The 17307-nt window shown below is 39.7% G+C and overlaps 1 protein-coding gene across 4 annotated transcripts in view; it reads right to left on the minus strand.

Annotated features, from left to right (window-relative positions):
- Nucleotides 1-635: 635 nt before the first annotated feature.
- The window catches only part of LOC102291403 (sodium channel protein type 2 subunit alpha), a 42663-nt gene continuing 25991 nt past the window's right edge, over nucleotides 636-17307 (minus strand). For all 4 annotated transcript variants that reach the window (XM_005944631.3, XM_005944628.3, XM_005944629.3 and 1 more), the window contains exons 18-27: nucleotides 16599-16734; nucleotides 12877-13031; nucleotides 12440-12613; nucleotides 11929-12051; nucleotides 9690-9962; nucleotides 8471-8524; nucleotides 8167-8304; nucleotides 6311-6415; nucleotides 5948-6218; nucleotides 636-5844 (exon numbers count right to left, since the gene is read on the minus strand). In XM_005944631.3, coding sequence (XP_005944693.1) covers nucleotides 4652-5844; nucleotides 5948-6218; nucleotides 6311-6415; nucleotides 8167-8304; nucleotides 8471-8524; nucleotides 9690-9962; nucleotides 11929-12051; nucleotides 12440-12613; nucleotides 12877-13031; nucleotides 16599-16734 — 2622 coding nt within the window. In that variant the 3' untranslated portion in view covers nucleotides 636-4651. The remainder of the gene's footprint in view (nucleotides 5845-5947; nucleotides 6219-6310; nucleotides 6416-8166; nucleotides 8305-8470; nucleotides 8525-9689; nucleotides 9963-11928; nucleotides 12052-12439; nucleotides 12614-12876; nucleotides 13032-16598; nucleotides 16735-17307) is intronic.

The following is a 17307-nucleotide window of genomic DNA, read 5'->3' on the forward strand; positions in this document are numbered from 1 at the left end:
AGTTTTGCACACATAAAATAGCTTTTTTTTGCACCAACAAGGTGATTCTCAAAGAGCTATTTGGCAAAACATTTGGCATAAATCAGAAGGTGTGTGATCCTGATAAAAACTGGGGAAAATGGACAAGTGGAGGACAAAAGAAAAAGTGGCAGGCCTAAAAAAACAAACAGACTATCGACTACACATGAGTATCTAATAGTATCTGAAAGACGTGTCTTAAGTGAACCGGAGCCCAGAGAAGCCTAAGAGAATTCAACCTGTGCTGATAAATAAAGGTTATCAAACTAAATAACCCTTCAAGCTCATTATAACTTGCTTACTTATTTCCAAAAATTGCTGTTTTACTAACCAAATATAAAGAAATGAGTGGTGGCAAACTACCATTGCACAATACTGTATTTAATAAGTGCTTTCTAAGACTTTAAAATGTGAACTGCTATGAGAATATTTTCAAGAGTCCCAGTTGTCTACATTCAACACAGATTACTTAAGCTGAAAACAGATCGTCACCTCAGCAGCAACGTCTCTATTTAAGCCTATTGAATATGCTGAGCCACTTAACTCTTTCCATCTTCATTCTAGCCTCCAAATGAATGTGTCGTGCATGCAAAATATGCTTCCCAAAACAGGTTTTATTTTGAAAATCTAGGTGTTTACTTTTTAGTTGCCACATCTTTGGTTATAACAAAAAAAAAGTCACTTGTCACATTTTGCAAATCGATACAGTCAGGTGTAACATGTACTTGAATCACATGAAAGATCCTGTTAAACCTGTAATGCAATCATACTTCAGGTTCAGATCACAGATCAAAGAGCTGATGGCACACACATATGAGCAAATTTTAGACCCTGAAAGAAAAGACAAGGAAGGAAGTGGAGAAAATAAACGAGCATTTACAAAAAATATGTCCTTTATTCTTTTGGCTTTGAAATTATATTACCATATGAGCGGACAGTAGTCACTTCTGGCATGCAGTTCACTAAAACACTACAAGCGCAATGAAAGATGGCTACTGATTGCTTCATGGTTTGTATCTACAGATATGGGGACCATACATGTGTTTCATCATGTGTTACAGTCATAGACAATAAAAAAGATGGACATAGCTTCCTGGTCAGAAAAAATGAAGCCAATGTGGAAGTGCCTAAAAACTTGTATTCTATCTGAAGGCCACCAGATGACGATAGCTGCGGTTGCAAAAAACACTTCCTGTCCTGTGAAGGGCTCTTTCTTGAGCTCTGTAAACACTTTGTCGCTGAGTTCATTATCTTAGTCGCTCGATTTGGGTAAATAAAAATGAATTAATTTGTAAAACTTGCTCATACCATGTTTCAAAAAACCTCATCAGTTAAATTGTCAATTACCAGTCAGTAGCCAATGAGCAAGCAGTGTCATAGTCAGACCCACCCGTTTGTCATCACATCCAATTTCTTGCAACCAAGGCTGCAACAGTGGAAACGTTCATCTCAAAGCTTCAAATCGCAACTTTGGAAACTGTTGAGTTGATGTCACAGTAGTTACGTCCATCTTTTATATTGTCAAAGGTTACAGTGCAGAATGAAAAAAAAACTCTTCTAGAAAAATGTAAATCAACGTCAAAGACTGGAAAAATGCACTCATATCTACAGTGAAAATGTTATTTATAATCAATAGCATATAAGCAACCTGCAGACCCTAATGCACACAGACACACTCGCTCACATAAACAGATAGATGCCTACATTCACGCAGTCCCTTTCTTACATAGATAAACATATACAAATATACAGACACACTCGCCCTTTGTCTCGCACACACAAATGTGACCGTCACACATGGTATTACATAGCAGTGGGGATAAAAAGTGCTTCATCTTATACATCAAATGTGTGATGCATACTGTGAGCCCAAATATCTATAATATTTACAAACCAAACCACTACATTAAATCACACGCTCAATTTAAACATGAATGGCATACAAACATCTGTGATATTATAACCAACCTTTAATGTGATATATTGTAATGTTCTAGCTTGACAGCAGTTAGAAAGATCTTTTTAGAATATTTCATTACGTAAGGAGTTCTGGGACGAAGTCGGGTGGAGGATAAAGGGAGGACGGCAAACGTATGTGAAAGACACTGCGCTGTGAGATGAGCAGGTTTGAGTGTTATTCTCAGAGACGCGTTTTGCGAAAATGTGCTTATTTGCTTCACTGCCAGAGCCAGTGAGAAGATTATTACCACTCTTATATCTGTACATTAGCCAAATGTGACGCTTGAAGCTAATTAGCTTATTTAAACCATGGAAGTTTGTTAGGGGGATTTGTAGTCTTTATTATGGAAGGACAGTGCAGACGATAAGAGAGCAGAGGAAGAGGCAGAGCAAATGACCCAGGGCAGATTCAAACCCAAGTTTTTACATTAGCATTTTGGAGATAAATTATCTGAATTTCAAGAGCGGGACCACCCCTCCAAACACGCTCCTTTCGGGTCTTATCTATTTATGACTCTCCAGTTCTACAAGCTGTTCCTTCTTGTTTTTGTGCCTCACCCTTTTTTCCAAGTCTTTCACTTCTTCACATGGGGATCTGCCAGGCCTGGGAGTTGCCGCCAGTCCCCATCGAGGCCTTCCCCAAACCGCAGCTCAATTCTTAATTAAGCCATTCGCCTTTATCTACTAAAAACGCTGCCAAACCTAAAATGAGGACGTGGGCCCAGCTAGTGAAACGACATATGGGGTTGAACCAGCGTCTCAACATGTAAGTAGGGATAGGAACTAACAGGTGTAGAGAATGTGTAGAGGAAAAGGGATAAAACCAGGACTTAACTTTATCATTTACTAATAAAGTAATATTATGGAGAGGTAAAAACAAAAACTAATGAACTGTGCTTAACTTAGCATGAAGACAGTAATCAGGGAGGTCAACAATGTCCAGTAACACTTTATATGAAGAGGTTTGCATAAAACTAAGATGACACCCATCGTGAACATGAGGGTTCCAACTGTTGTCATTTAGAATATTTTAATCCTAACCTGACTCTGACATTATTCCAGAAGCTTTTAACATTATCCAACATGAACCATTATAAAAACTATATTATAGTATTCGTCGTAAAAAAACAGGAGGTAAAAAAAAAGCTAATTAGCCTTATGTGCTAACATAAATTGTCATATTTGATTAGGCTTGGGATTGGCAGCTGTAAAACCATTCATAATTGTGTCAATATGTTTCCTTGACCTCCAGTGGTAAACAAGGAACTGGACTGCCCATTAAACCCTAGTCTTGGACCAAAGACGCCTAAAACAATGTTAACTTTGCATTAAAATAACATACGACCAAATAAAACAAATCGTTTTCCGTGCTCCCAACCAGTGTCAATTATTATTTCAGTGCCAATCCAAGACTAATGCACACCACCTCCAATACAGTTGTACCCAAAAATGCCGATCAGCACAAACTAGACAGGCACACTTGTTTAAACCACAGCAGTTAGCAGTTATACCTTCATGAGTGAGAATAACTGATGGTGTATACATCATCATCTGGAACCTTTTTGCAGTGACTGTGCTCTGGCTTGATGGGACTATAGTTAAATTTACTAATAAAGACTTTATCAATTCCATACGTGAATTTGTGTAAGGCTTCTGCTGCTATTTTATTAGTATGCTAAAATTACCTCAATTTTATATATACATACATTCTCAAACAAAAAATCTAGATGTTTGACACTTTTAGCCCGAGTCTGGCCTTCATGCTCAGTTCAGCTAACAATCCCTTGGCTCTAGCTTTATACTAAACAGATGGAAATGGGAGTGGTAGCAATTTTGTCATCAAACTCTCTATAAAAGAGCAATCAAGAGTATTTCCCAAAGAACAAGTTTCCTTTAATGCGTCTCATTCCTTTGCTTGCATACATTCAGCTTCTCTGTATTTGGAGACTTGTAATTTCTACTGAAATAGGAACAATACAGATTTCAACAATCAGTGATGGTACATCAGTAAATGCAATGTGTTTGTTCATTGCACTTTAGTGGCGTGTTCGTTATTTCAGCTTTGTATACCGTATGAACCAAGAGCATTCTGGCATTGACCCTGCATTGCACGAGTTTCAGGTGGTTGTTGTATTTTCCAGCATTGACTTAGTCTGCCCTTGGTGATTTTACAACAGTGAAAGCAGTGGACACATTCTCACGATAATGAAACAAAACAATGTAGAAAACATTCTTTCGCATTAAAAAACGAAACTGGAAACTGGAAAGGAAAATTCACAGAAGAATGTGGAGCAATTGTTAAGTGATACAGCGATTGTTAAATTCAAGACACTGGATTTATAGTAGTAGCAGCAGCACTAGCTACAGAAAACTTAACAGTACACTCAAGTGTGTCAGTAACAACAACCAATAGGAGAATCACAAGCGTTTTGCAGAGAGGCTGTTCTGTTTCCCACTCAAACTCTGGCAGTGTCTGCTGGACAGTTTGTTTTCGTATTCCCCATATATTGACATAACCACATTCCCATTCCATGCCTACATGGCACAGACTCCTCATGTTGGAACAATCAACACAAATGTGAATCTATATATCCCCTATATATATAAGCTTTAAACAAAGTTCCCTCATGTCTCTGATGCATTCTTTTTTTGTTGTTGTTCCTTTTTAAGAAGTCTATTTCTTTCGGTCTTTCAAGTCTTTTGCTTTATTTTCTCTTTCCCTATTTTCTTTTTCGTATTTGTCCTTATCTGACTTTGTCACACTGTTATATGATGGCGGGGAGGCTGTGGAGGGGGTCATGTCCATTTTCTCTGACGTGGAGTTCTCATTGAACTTGCTGATGACCATCACATCCTTGTCAGGGTCATGCATGCCCTCTTTCAACTGCTCCTTGTAGAGGGCTGAGGCCTTCTTCATGGCCAGGCGGATCATGTAGCGCCGGAAGGCTCTCTGGATGATTATAGCAGACATTTCCTCCTGTTTGCGGCGCAACGTGGTGGTGATGGGCTCGTAAGACACCTTAGAGGGGTTGGAGGCCATAAAGCGGTCCTCCATCTGTCCGCGCAACATGTCCATTTCCCCGCCTTCACCCAAAACTCTTTTAGTGAAGGCAAACAGAATATCGAGGCAGTGGATGCGCTCACCACTCACCATGGGCAGGTCCATGGAGATGAGCTGAATCATGTTAGGCTTGGGTATGCGTAGAGGTGGATCTAGAGCATCTGCAAAGTCAGAGAGTTTGCTGTACGCCACAAACTGCGTGGCATCAGGATCAAAGCGTTCCCACACTTCATAGAACATCTCAAAGTCATCCTCGCTCAGTGGCTCGGCACTCTCCTCAGTGGCCACGCTAAAGTTTTCCAGGATCACAGCAATGTACATGTTGACCACAATGAGAAAGCAGATGATGATGTAGCTGACAAAGAAGAAGATGCCTACTGATGGATTGCCACAATTGCCTTTGTAGGAGTTGCCTGGGTGCTCCAGCTGGCTCTCACAGTCAGGGTCCCTCTTGTTAAGTATGGGTGCCAGCAGGCCATCCCACCCAGCTGAGGTGGTAATCTGAAACAAACAGATCATACTGTTCCCAAAGGTCTCGAAATTGAACATGTCATCGATTCCTGCCTCCCGCTTGACATAAGCAAAGTTGGACATGCCAAAAATGGCATAGATAAACATAACAAGAAAGAGGAGGAGGCCAATGTTGAACAGGGCAGGGAGTGACATCATCAAGGCAAAGAGAAGCGTCCGGATGCCCTTGGCACCTTTGATAAGGCGGAGGATTCGGCCTATCCTGGCCAATCGTATCACTCGGAACAGTGTCGGGGACACAAAGTACTTCTCAATAACTTCAGATAAAAACATGCCTGCAAAGGAAAAAGAAGCCCCATTGGATTTTTTTGTGTTGATATACTTTTTATATTTTTTTAAACACCATCAAATGAAAAGAACTTTAGGACATCTCCTTACCTACAATCGAAAGGATCACCACCACAAAGTCAAAAATATTCCAGCCAATGGTGAAGTAATAGTGACGCAGTGAAATCATCTTGAGCACACACTCCCCAGTGAAGAGCACAATGAAGACCAGATTAATCCAGTACAGGATATGGTCCATCTCTTTCGTCTGGTCATCCGTCTCTACCATCATGGTCACCATGTTAAGGCAGATGAGGATCATGATCACGATGTCAAAGGCCTGCTTTGTGATGAAGTCAAAGACACAGCCTTGAAATGCATTCTGAAAAAAAAAGAGAGACAAGGAATGAAAACAAATGAGTCATGTCACTCCGCTTGGAGTTGATTAGAAAGACCTAGGAGTCCGAGTCTCACTGTTGGTCGAGGTATAGGTTTCTGCGGCTTCTTGGACCCCAGCTTCTTCATGGCGTTGTAGTATTTCTTCTGTTCTTCAGTCATGAAGATGTCCTGACCTCCCAAGTAAAGAGAGCAAAAACTTGGTTATAACCACATACTTTGAAAAAATAAAACAAAACAAAAACCCAAAATGAATCTGGTTTTAATTTTCAGATTTTTTAAAATCAGCATTCTAGTTATTATTTTGGAAATTTAGCTCATTTGTGTTTTGTTTGACGATTATATTATATTTATATATTTCCTTGTTTATTGTTGCGATTCCATTTGCTGTTACATTTTGTACATCATTTTACTCTTTGCTAAAAGCTTTAAATTTCAGCCAAAAAATTACTACACTCTATTAATCAAAGATATAAATTTCCCTCTCGGCATCATACACATACACATCCCACTCTCATTGCTGCTCACTGATTGCATACATATCTCAGGGGGTGGCTGGTGTCAGCACGGAACAACCATCTGTGTGATGCTTTGGAGCCACTGTACCACACCAGCCGATAACATGTCTCAGTCAGTCAAATCAGACCGGCCATCATGCAGAAACTGTCAATGTAGACCCATCCCCTCCCCGTCCTCTCCATCATAAATCTCTCGGGTGTTGTCGATTCTACTTGTTAGTCTGCATGGCTCAATGGAGGGTACATTTCCACACTGCATGTGCTACGACACTGCTCGTGCATACAGAAGCAGCGTTAGATGACCATTATTTTGTAGCTCAGTGCTTTCTTTAACACAGCCCTGGATCTACCTTAGCTATATTTGCCCTGCTTTGTACCCAGGCTGCATGTGCTCTCTGCACAGTGTGGCACAGGACTGCTTCCTACTGGTGTTCCAATTTCAAAAGAAGCGACACTGTAATGCACTACCAAAGCTATTTCTGTCAACATTAATAAAAATAGGTGGCATTGTGGCTCAAGAGAGACACGCTCTTCTATTATATTTTATTCACGATTTTGTGTTTTCTAAGAAATATTACTGCAGGGATGTATAAGTGAGTTAGCTAAGAAATCTCCATATCTGCCTTAATTGAAAATGTAGCCCATATAATTTGGTCCACAAATAAACCCCACATTAGCATTTATAACATTTACTCAACAAAAATGAGACACAGAACAAAGGTGGCAGCTTGCAGTTAACTCAACAACAACATATTTAACAAGTCTGAATTTCATTGCTGCTGTAACACAAGACATTTAATAAATCCAGAAACCAAATAAATAATCCATCATTTTATTTTTGCACAGCCATGTCTAGATGTATAATATCTAGACAACATAACACAGCTGTATGCATCTATCAAATTTGACAAATCTGCAAATACATCCCCATTTTTTACTTAAAAAAATGTTATCCACCTCTTAAAGTGATTTAAAAAGTGATTTCATACTAAACACATTTTTGGTGTTTTGAGCAAACTATAGTTTTACATTTACGCAAAGACAGAGGAGCTACATGTCCAAAATCTGCTTGTAATTAATAAACTGGAGAGGAAAACTAGAAGGAATTGTCTCTGGTGACTAAATAGTGTGAAGATTTCACTGCAGATTGACAACACAAATTAGCTAGCTCACCGCAATTAGGAATCCTAAAAAGTCATTAGAATAAAAATGGTAACTCTCTTAAATTGAACTCTATAATGAGAATCCTTTGCTGTGTTAAGACCTAGCCAAAAAAATACAATAAATAAAGGTAATACTTTACAAATAATATAACTTAAAATGCCCAAACTGAAAGAAGCCTATAAAATATGTCGGTTTACATTAGCTGACAGAAACTATTAGTCAATATAACTTTTAAATGAAAATGTAACTTATCTTTTTCTTCTGCTGATTGAAGTTGTCGATAATGACACCAATGAAAAGGTTGAGTGTGAAGAAGGAGCCAAAGATGATGAAGATGACAAAGTAGAGGTACATGTACAAGTTTACTTCATATTTAGGCTGTTCTTCCAACTAGAAAAGTAAAAAAGAGCAAATTTAAAGTTATACCAGCTACCATAAAAATGTAATATACAAAGATATGATGAAAATATTAAAACATAGATTATAGTAAAATATAAAAGCAAGGACTTTTCACTATGTGGAAGCAAACCTACAACTCTGTTAAACATCTACTTACATCCCGAGAGTCAACAGCTGCATACATGATGTCCATCCAACCCTTAAATGTTGCCTAAAAGCAGGTAACAGAAGAAACAGTATTTTAGCAGGAGATGGGCAGTTTCTCTATGAGAGCTAGACAAGACTGTAGAAGTCCTGAACCCATCGTCAGGACTTGTAGGTGCTCTTTTGAGCACTGCCAAAACCCTACAAAATGACCACAAAGCAACCTCCAGTAGAAACAATCAAAAATGGACTTCATGAGGATGGCCTTAGGGTTCGGCATCTTCTAGTGGCCCCTGTGCTCACTCTGCTTGGTACCGGAGCTCAAGTGGCACCTAAGTGCAGTGGCAAAGATGAAAACCAGCACAAAGAGATTTTATAGTGATGCCACAGTAATTCTACTTTAGAAACATGAACATGCTTGCATGACAGCAAACAGCTTCTGCCTCTAAACAGTTTCAGCAGCCTGACTGCTTGTACATTTGTTACCTGTTGAAGTTTGCACACTTGTCCTTTTATGTAATAAAAATAAAAGTAACGTTTATAACCATGCTGTAGACTGCGCCACTGTTTTCCTCTTCTGGCACACAGACTGAAATCAGCTGACTGTAGTGCAAGTGGAACTGATAAGTGGAATCGATAGGCAAGCAGACTAATAAGTCCAAGGAATGGAACTACAAGGTTAGCACAATTATTTTTCATTATACTCTCATAATGGCAATATAGGGCTACAGATTCTTCAGTCCTTCTCTCTTTATACATGGAAGGACCGGCTGTGTGCTCTCTTTGCTTTAGGATTTTGAACTGTGTGTGTAGGTCATCAAATTGAGACATACCACCAAATACAAATGACCTAATCCAAAAATGACCATCGAACGTCAAAATGACCTTTTGACTAAGTGGTCCTGTCAAACCTCTCACCTAACCCCAAATGGTTCTGTGTTGAAGTGTGCTGGTCAGATGGTGGCTTTGTGTTTGAGTTTACATGTTTTTCTTTTCCTGCTTGTTTTTTTTCCTCAATTTGACCAGAGTAAAATCTCCCAATCTATACGAATAAGTGGATATAGCTTACGGATGGATGGCGCCAACTGCAAGATTAAAGCTAAAGACAGACTTAAATCACAAAACAGAATTGTAGAAGTCAGACAGTTTCGGCACAAATGATTCCAAATACATATGTATACTTTGAGATTTCTGCTCTTTTCTTCTTAATGCCAATTGCAATCTAAACTCACCACTTGCAACAGAGCCAGATAGCCGGCTCCCACATTGTCAAAGTTGATTTTAACATTCTTCCAGCGGGCACTGTCATTCAAGCTCAGGCAGTCAGACTTGTTGTTGACGACTTCGCTAGGGAAGGGCTCATCCGTGGTGGCATTGACGCAGTAGTAGTACTTGCCCGCAAACAGGTTGACACCCATGATGCTGAAGATGAGCCAAAATATGAGGCAGACCAGCAGCACGTTCATGATGGAGGGGATGGCTCCCAGCAATGCATTCACCACAACCTGGGGATGTCGAAACACACAGTCTGACTCAGGACTCACCGTTTTCTCAAATCAAAGTCTGTGCTAAAGAAGGATAACTGGCCATTACAATTATCTTATCACTTAGCTGTCAGAAGCACATGTGGTCAACTGACCGGATTGAGCCAAAAAGTTTATGCTTTCAGAACAAATACCAAGACTGAATCAAAAGTTAACAGTGAAGCTGTGTTACTCAGAGCTGTGATTAATAAACAGTATCTGCACACATAAAGCTCTTAACACCATACATATCTACTTAACAACATGACAGTTGGAAAGAAGAAGGTGGATAGGTGAAAAGGCTACCATTTGAAAGGTAAAAAAGCAAAACAGAAAAAAACCTTAGAGAGGCGGGATGAAGTCACAACATTTTGTTTGACTGTAAATGAAAAAAAGACACACAACAAAGAAAAAAATTACAGGTCAAAGGCACCACGCAAGCAATGCCAGAAAAACAATGCCTGAGAACAGCTATATACAGCAATCCATTAACACAATGTGAAGAAAGTCATGCAGAGAGAACAATTACAGTGTCCAACTGTAAGGAAATGATACATTTACAGAAGTTTTAAAAGCATGCAGTCTTACAGACAGGCCCCCTAAAAAGCTAAAACCTTCTTACAATACCTCTGTAAAAAGATTTATCAAGTAACATTAAAATATTGAAACACGAAAGTAAAAAAAATACGGGGGCATTTTCCCTTCAGCATATCTAAAAGCATATCTAACAAAAACACTGAGAATGTCTATACAGCTTCAGCGATACAGAGAACAAAAAGAATGTCATAAGAATTCACCTTTTTAAGGAAAATAAAGACGTAGGCTGAAAGTTCAAATGAGCATTTTTACATACCGTTTGCACAATAAACCTATTTACGTTACATTGCCCAGAGTTAGATGATAGCAATGATATCGCTACCAAAAGTCTTTATAAGTCTTGGTCATACTGTTTTTCTTAATGGAGGATTATATGTGGAATGAAACTGGGTGCTCATTGACTAATGATCTGACAAGTCATTAATCAGTGAGCACATGCTCAGAACCTGGTGCCTGTAGTTCAGGAGGTAGAGCTTCCTGTAAAAGGGAAGTTTTTCCTTCCCACTGTCACCAAAGTGCTTGCTCATAGGGGGTCATATGATTGTTGGGTTTTTGTCTGTATGCATTATTGTAAGGGTCTACCCGACAATATAATGCACCTTGAGGCAAGTGTTGCTGTGATTTAGCGCTGTATGAATAAATTAGAAGTGAAAATTGAATTGAATAGAGCAGGTCATCTACTAATCAGAAAGTTGGTGGTTCGATCTCAGGTTGCTTTTTAAAATTTAGAGCAGGTCATCATCTTTGCATGACACAGCCAGCACTCAGGTTGCAGTTAGTTATTTATATATTTTTAGGTTCTCAGACAAATCAAGCCAGAATACACTAAATTTTCTTTAAAAAGTAGAGACTTCTTAGTCTTGTTAGTAGAAACAACACGAAGCAATCATAGAGGAAAGCTCAGATTGGGGTCGTGACATACCACTGTACTAAGTGATAGAAAGTTTGAAAGTAGCCAATCCAAGAGCATTATTCATCTCGGGCAGTCCAGTATTCCAGAATCGTAACATTTTACTGCCCGTAGCTCTCTCATGTATTTCGGGCATATTTAGTGTTTAAACTATAAAAATAGGGATTTATATGCATGTCAGAAATGTGTGTTTTTAACAATTTGCAGGTGCTCAAGGCGTCGACTGTACTAACTAACAAGAGAGTGGTATTTTTTTCCCTTAACTATTGGTACATAAACAGATAAAAGTAAAACTGAATTCCATCATATTTTACAATTTAACTGAATATCTGAAACCTAGACATTTTGAAGCATATGGAAGATGTAATTGGTTGGTGTGAGAATTGATCTTAATTCTTTTTTTTTCAACTTGCCCACAAACAGTATTCCTGCTGTTCTTACCCTCATGCCCTCAAACCGAGACAAGGCCCTCAGGGGCCGTAGAGCTCGCAGTGTCCTCAGAGATTTGATGGCACTAAGCTCAGAGTAGCCCAGAGCATTTGCTACCAGGCTGACCAAGGACACCTGAGAGGAGATAATATCAGATAAGCAGGGTGAAGGGTGAAAAATGAAAGGATTTCACTTGCTCTGTGCTATAATGAGTGTTAGAAAAACAACTTCAAGTAAAGAAATGACAGAACAATAAGTTAACTACAATTATGTCAGCATGGCTGTTATTAAAGTTAATTTTCTTTCTTGTCAAATGTTTAATGAGCTGGCTTATGTTATCACAAAGAATGGAGGGAAGAAGATTCAGCTGACTTTGCTAACTTAAGTCTTGGTGTGGGCCATGGTAGTGGTCTGTTCCAGTTACCAGTCCATATGCTGTTAAGGTGCTTTCTGGTTCTATCGTCTCATTGTACACCAGATTGGAGGCTTAATTTTAATAAGAGCGAACACTGAATATACTTACGTCTACAATTAAGAAGTCCAGCCAGCACCAGGCATTGGTGAAGTACTTGACAAAGCCATATGCCACCCACTTTAACAGCATTTCAAGGATGAAGACGTAAGTGAACACTTTGTCTGCGTACTCTAGCACGGTTTTGATGGTCCGCCGCTGCTCGATGTAAATGTCCTCAAAAGCCTGTGCAGCATGGAATATTTTATAGAAACTTTAGATAGAAATAGTGAAGTGTGAAATAAGTGATTCATCAAAGATCTATTCAGAATGTTAACAGGTACAGTAACTGCTTAGAGAACTGAAGCTGTCCTAAATGTGGTGCTTTCAGACTGTGAAATAAAAACAGAAAGTATATAAAAGCAAGCCAAACGAGTGCAGTGAAGAACAAACTCTGTTCATAAGACAGACCCCAGCAGTGTTTATCAAGATGTCTAACACCCACTCACCAGTGCTCCACTGCTCAGCAGAATCATGAATATGATGAAGGATTCAAACCAGTTATGCTCTACTATGATAAAGCAGGTTTTCCTGAGTGTCCACCAGCTCTTAAACTTGTCTCCCTCCTCACTAATCTGGCAGCACTGGAACCTGCGCACACAGCCTGCAGGCACAGAGAAAACAGAATGAGAAATGAAACCCAGGTATCAAAACTCCATGGTGAATCAACACATAAACACGGCCCCACTGGATGACATATTGCGGGACTGCTTTCTGTTATCCAGATAAGTTATATGAATACGAACTGCATGCCTTAATACGGTAAAGGTTGCTGCTAACATTTTAGCCAACAAAATCCCAGAATAAACTGAATTTTCACTGCTGTTACAATAATTGAGCCTTTTGTTTTTATTGAAGAATTTTCATATTCTGTGATTGACTGCAATAAGTTGTGGTGACCAAATGGTTGCCCAGGGGTTGAGGGTGTTGTATTCTGTTGTATTTGTATTGTGTTGTATTTCTGGGTGCTACTTTGATTGCAAAGCTGTTGCTCAGATTAGCTGGTGAGAGGCAACCAGTTTCCAAACATTTAGGTCTGACTCGGACCGACTGGATTCACTTTCACACAGATTAGAGTCAGTTTGTGCCAATAAGTCCATATTATTGGCACAGTAAGTCGTTGGAGTAGTCCATCCAACTCAAATAGTTGTCAACTGGTTGTACAGTCGTAGCCAAAAGTTTTGAGAATGACACAAATATTGGAAATTGGAAAAGTTGCTGCTTAAGTTTGTTTAATAGCAATTTGCATATACTCCAGAATGTTATGAAGAATGATCAGATGAATTGCATAGTCCTTCTTTGCCATGAAATTTAACTTAATCCCCAAAAAACCCTTTCCACTGCATTTCATTGCTGTCATTAAAGGACCTGCTGTGATCATTTCAGTAATCGTCTTGTTAACTCAGGTGAGAATGTTGATGAGCACAAGGCTGGAGATCATTATGTCAGGCTGATTGGGCTAGAATGGCAGACTTGACATGTTAAAAGGAGGGTGATGCTTGAAGTCATTGTTCTTCCATTGTTAACCATGGTGACCTGCAAAGAAACACGTGCAGCCATCATTGCGTTGCATAAAAACAGCTTCACAGGCAAGGATATTGTGGCTACTAAGACTGCACCTAAATCAACAATTTATAGGATCATCGAGAACTTCAAGGAAAGAGGTTCAATTCTTGTTAAGAAGGCTTCAGCGCATCCAAGAAAGTCCAGCAAGCGCCAGGATCGTCTCCTAAAGAGGATTCAGCTGCTGGATTGGAGTGCCACCAGTGCAGAGCTTGCTCAGGAATGGCAGCAGGCAGGTGTGAGTGCATCTGCACACACAGTGAGGCGAAGACTGTTGGAAGATGGCCTGGTGTCAAGAAGGGCAGCAAAGAAGCCACTTCTCTCCAAAAAAAATATCAGGGAGAGATTGATCTTATGCAGAAAGTATGGTGAATGGACTGCTGAGGACTGGGGCAAAGTCATATTCTCAGATGAAGCCTCTTTCCGATTGTTTGGGGCATCTGGAAAAAGGCTTGTCCGGAAAAGAAAGGGTGAGTGCTACCATCAGTCCTGTGTCATGCCAATAGTAAAGCATCCTGAGACCATTCATGTGTGGGGTTGCTTCTCATCCAAGGGAGTGGGCTCACTCACAATTTTGCCCAAAAACACAGCCATGAATAAAGAATGGTACCAAAACACCCTCCAACAGCAACTTCTTCCAACAATGCAACAACAGTTTGGTGAAGAACAATGCATTTTCCAGCACGATGGAGTACCGTACCACAAGGCAAAAGTGATAACTAAGTGGCTCGGGGAACAAAACGTTGAAATTTTGGGTCCATGGCCTGGAAACTCCCCAGATCTTAATCCCATTGAGAACTTGTGGTCAATTCTCAAGAAGCGGGTGGACAAACAAAAACCCACTAATTCTGACAAACTCCAAGAAGTGATTATGAAAGAATGGGTTGCTATCAGTCAGGATTTGGCCCAGAAGTTGATTGAGAGCATGTCCAGTCGAATTGCAGAGGTTCTGAAAAAGAAGGGCCAACACTGCAAGTACTGACTCTTTGCATTTGTCATGTAATTGTCGATAAAAGACTTTGAAAAGTATGAAGTTCTTGTAATTATATTTCAGTACATCACAGAAACAACTGAGACAAAGATCTAAAAGCAGTTTAGCAGCAAACTTTGTGAAAACTAATATTTGTGTCTTTCTCAAAAAGCAAGGTTGCACTTATGTCACCTCACAGTTTAACAGCAATCGCTATCCTGTAGCAACTACATCACTATTTGTGGAGGAATTTTGGGAAATCTATTTCAGACCTATGATGTTCTGGCTCAATTCTGAATGTAACTAGTGAATGGGAATTTTTATGTATGCAGATGGCAACAGCGAACTTAGAAGATGCTGTTTAGTAGTTGGGACCAAAGAAGAGCTTTGATGTAATCCCTTTTTGATCCAACTGAATGTGTTAACAAAATTACCCACAAGAAATCAGTCAGCTTTTTTTGTTTGAGGGGTTTTATTTTGTAAATAACCTTAAAGTGACTGAAATAAATATCCAAACATCCAGAAATGTCCTAATGTCATTAATTATTGATTTCAATCATTTTTTTACGCAAAAACTGATAAACCAACCAAGCTTACTGCTCTAGATCTGTGACCATGCTTCACTGCAAACTATTAAAGTGGAGTGATTAAAATCAAAGTCAAATGTTAAGCATGCCTGTTTAGCTCACAACCTGAGTAGGCAACCAGATGCCACAAGGCTGAATGCAGTGGCCCAGGGTTGGTTCTGACCCAAGGCCCTTTGCTGTACATCTTCTCCCACACACTCTCACACTCTCTGCTTTCCTGTCTCTCTTCTATGCTATCTTATGAAAATGCAAAAGCTTAAAAAAATTGAAAAACAAAATCAAAGGAGTCCACAAAACTTTCAGGCAGCATACAGAATTCAGTTCAGTTTATTTTTTTTCACCAACATTTCATAAAATCTTTCCATGCAGTTGTTTGAAAATCCACTGAAAGTTAAAATATGATTGCTCACTGAAAGGGTCTTAATGTTCTATTTGACATATTAGTAACATAGAATAGCGTTAAAATATGTTGTTCTTTGTTGTTAATTCATTCGGGGTCTTATGCTTTCATCTGCTGCTATGATTTACGCACACTCATAATGCAAGTCATAATATATTGCTTACATCTGTTATATGCATATTCACGATTGTACTGGAGGTGGCTCCAGTAGTGGTTTACACACCTAACAAGCAAAATATCTCTGCCTCGATCCCAGGAGGAGACACAAATCCCCTCAGGAAGGCCACGCGACATAAAAATCTCCCAAATTAAATAGTCAGAGCTACCCGCTGTAGTGACCCCTTTATGAACAGCAGAGCTGCTGAAAGTAGCTTTAATGGTACTAAAGGTATGTCAGATAAAATGTCAGGTTACATTACAAAACAACAGAACCCCACAGACCACATTTTTATCTGTTCCGCTGAGCATTTGAATTCACTGTCACTCAGTTGTTAGTCAGACAGACCTGTGCTAAGCACAAGCAGTTAATGCGATTTACTCCAAGTCTTGAAATGTGCTCTGGAAGTGTTTTGTCTCCCCATCTTCCTCGCTCTGGTCCACCTTCCCACTTTCCATCATCATCCCTGCCTATCACCCTTGCATCCCACTTACCCTCTGTAAAGCAGGCTTCTGGGTCCAGTGACTCCTCAGGTTCCAGCTCCACTGAATCAACCCCATCTCCAGGGGGGCGGATATCGACTGTGCTCCCCTCCGATGAGCTCAGTGGCTGGGGCTCTACGTCGAGCTTCTGCATGGATGAGGAAGGACACGAGAGGACAAAGTCACACTACAATGCATCACACTGAAGTCCCTTGGTTATAGGAGCCAACCTTCTGAGCTGGTTATCATTGTGATTCTCCAGTCACACGTACCCCAGTGCCACGATTGAATACCATAGTGTGAGGACTAGGCACTGTAATAGCTCACAGAGTTGGGCTCTTTAAAGTCATTGTATCATCATCATCACATGCAGCATCGATCAAATGTACCTACAGGCTTAGGAATTAGATTTATCTGATGGCTCAAATCAGATTACGTGGCATGGGGAAGTTGGCGTTATGGAAATGCACTGTGGGTACGTTTGATGTGACCTCAGTTCGAGGAATAGTTCATGCAGTATTCCAGTGCATTATCAATCCAAGCCTGAAATAGTACCAAGCAGAACGTGTGCTCCAGTGTTTTCATGTCCACTGAAACTGACTCAAAATCAATTTGTTAAAGATATTTATCCCATTTCTTTTCTAAAAATTATGATCTGAAATTCTTTTCCCACCCTCAATCCTAAAATCCACCCTCAGAACTGCCGCTGAAAATTTTCCTC

The sequence above is a fragment of the Haplochromis burtoni genome, unplaced genomic scaffold (assembly GCF_018398535.1).
Source record: "Haplochromis burtoni strain Fernald_Lab_line unplaced genomic scaffold, NCSU_Asbu1 Contig_420, whole genome shotgun sequence".
Taxonomy (NCBI): Eukaryota; Metazoa; Chordata; class Actinopteri; order Cichliformes; family Cichlidae; genus Haplochromis; species Haplochromis burtoni.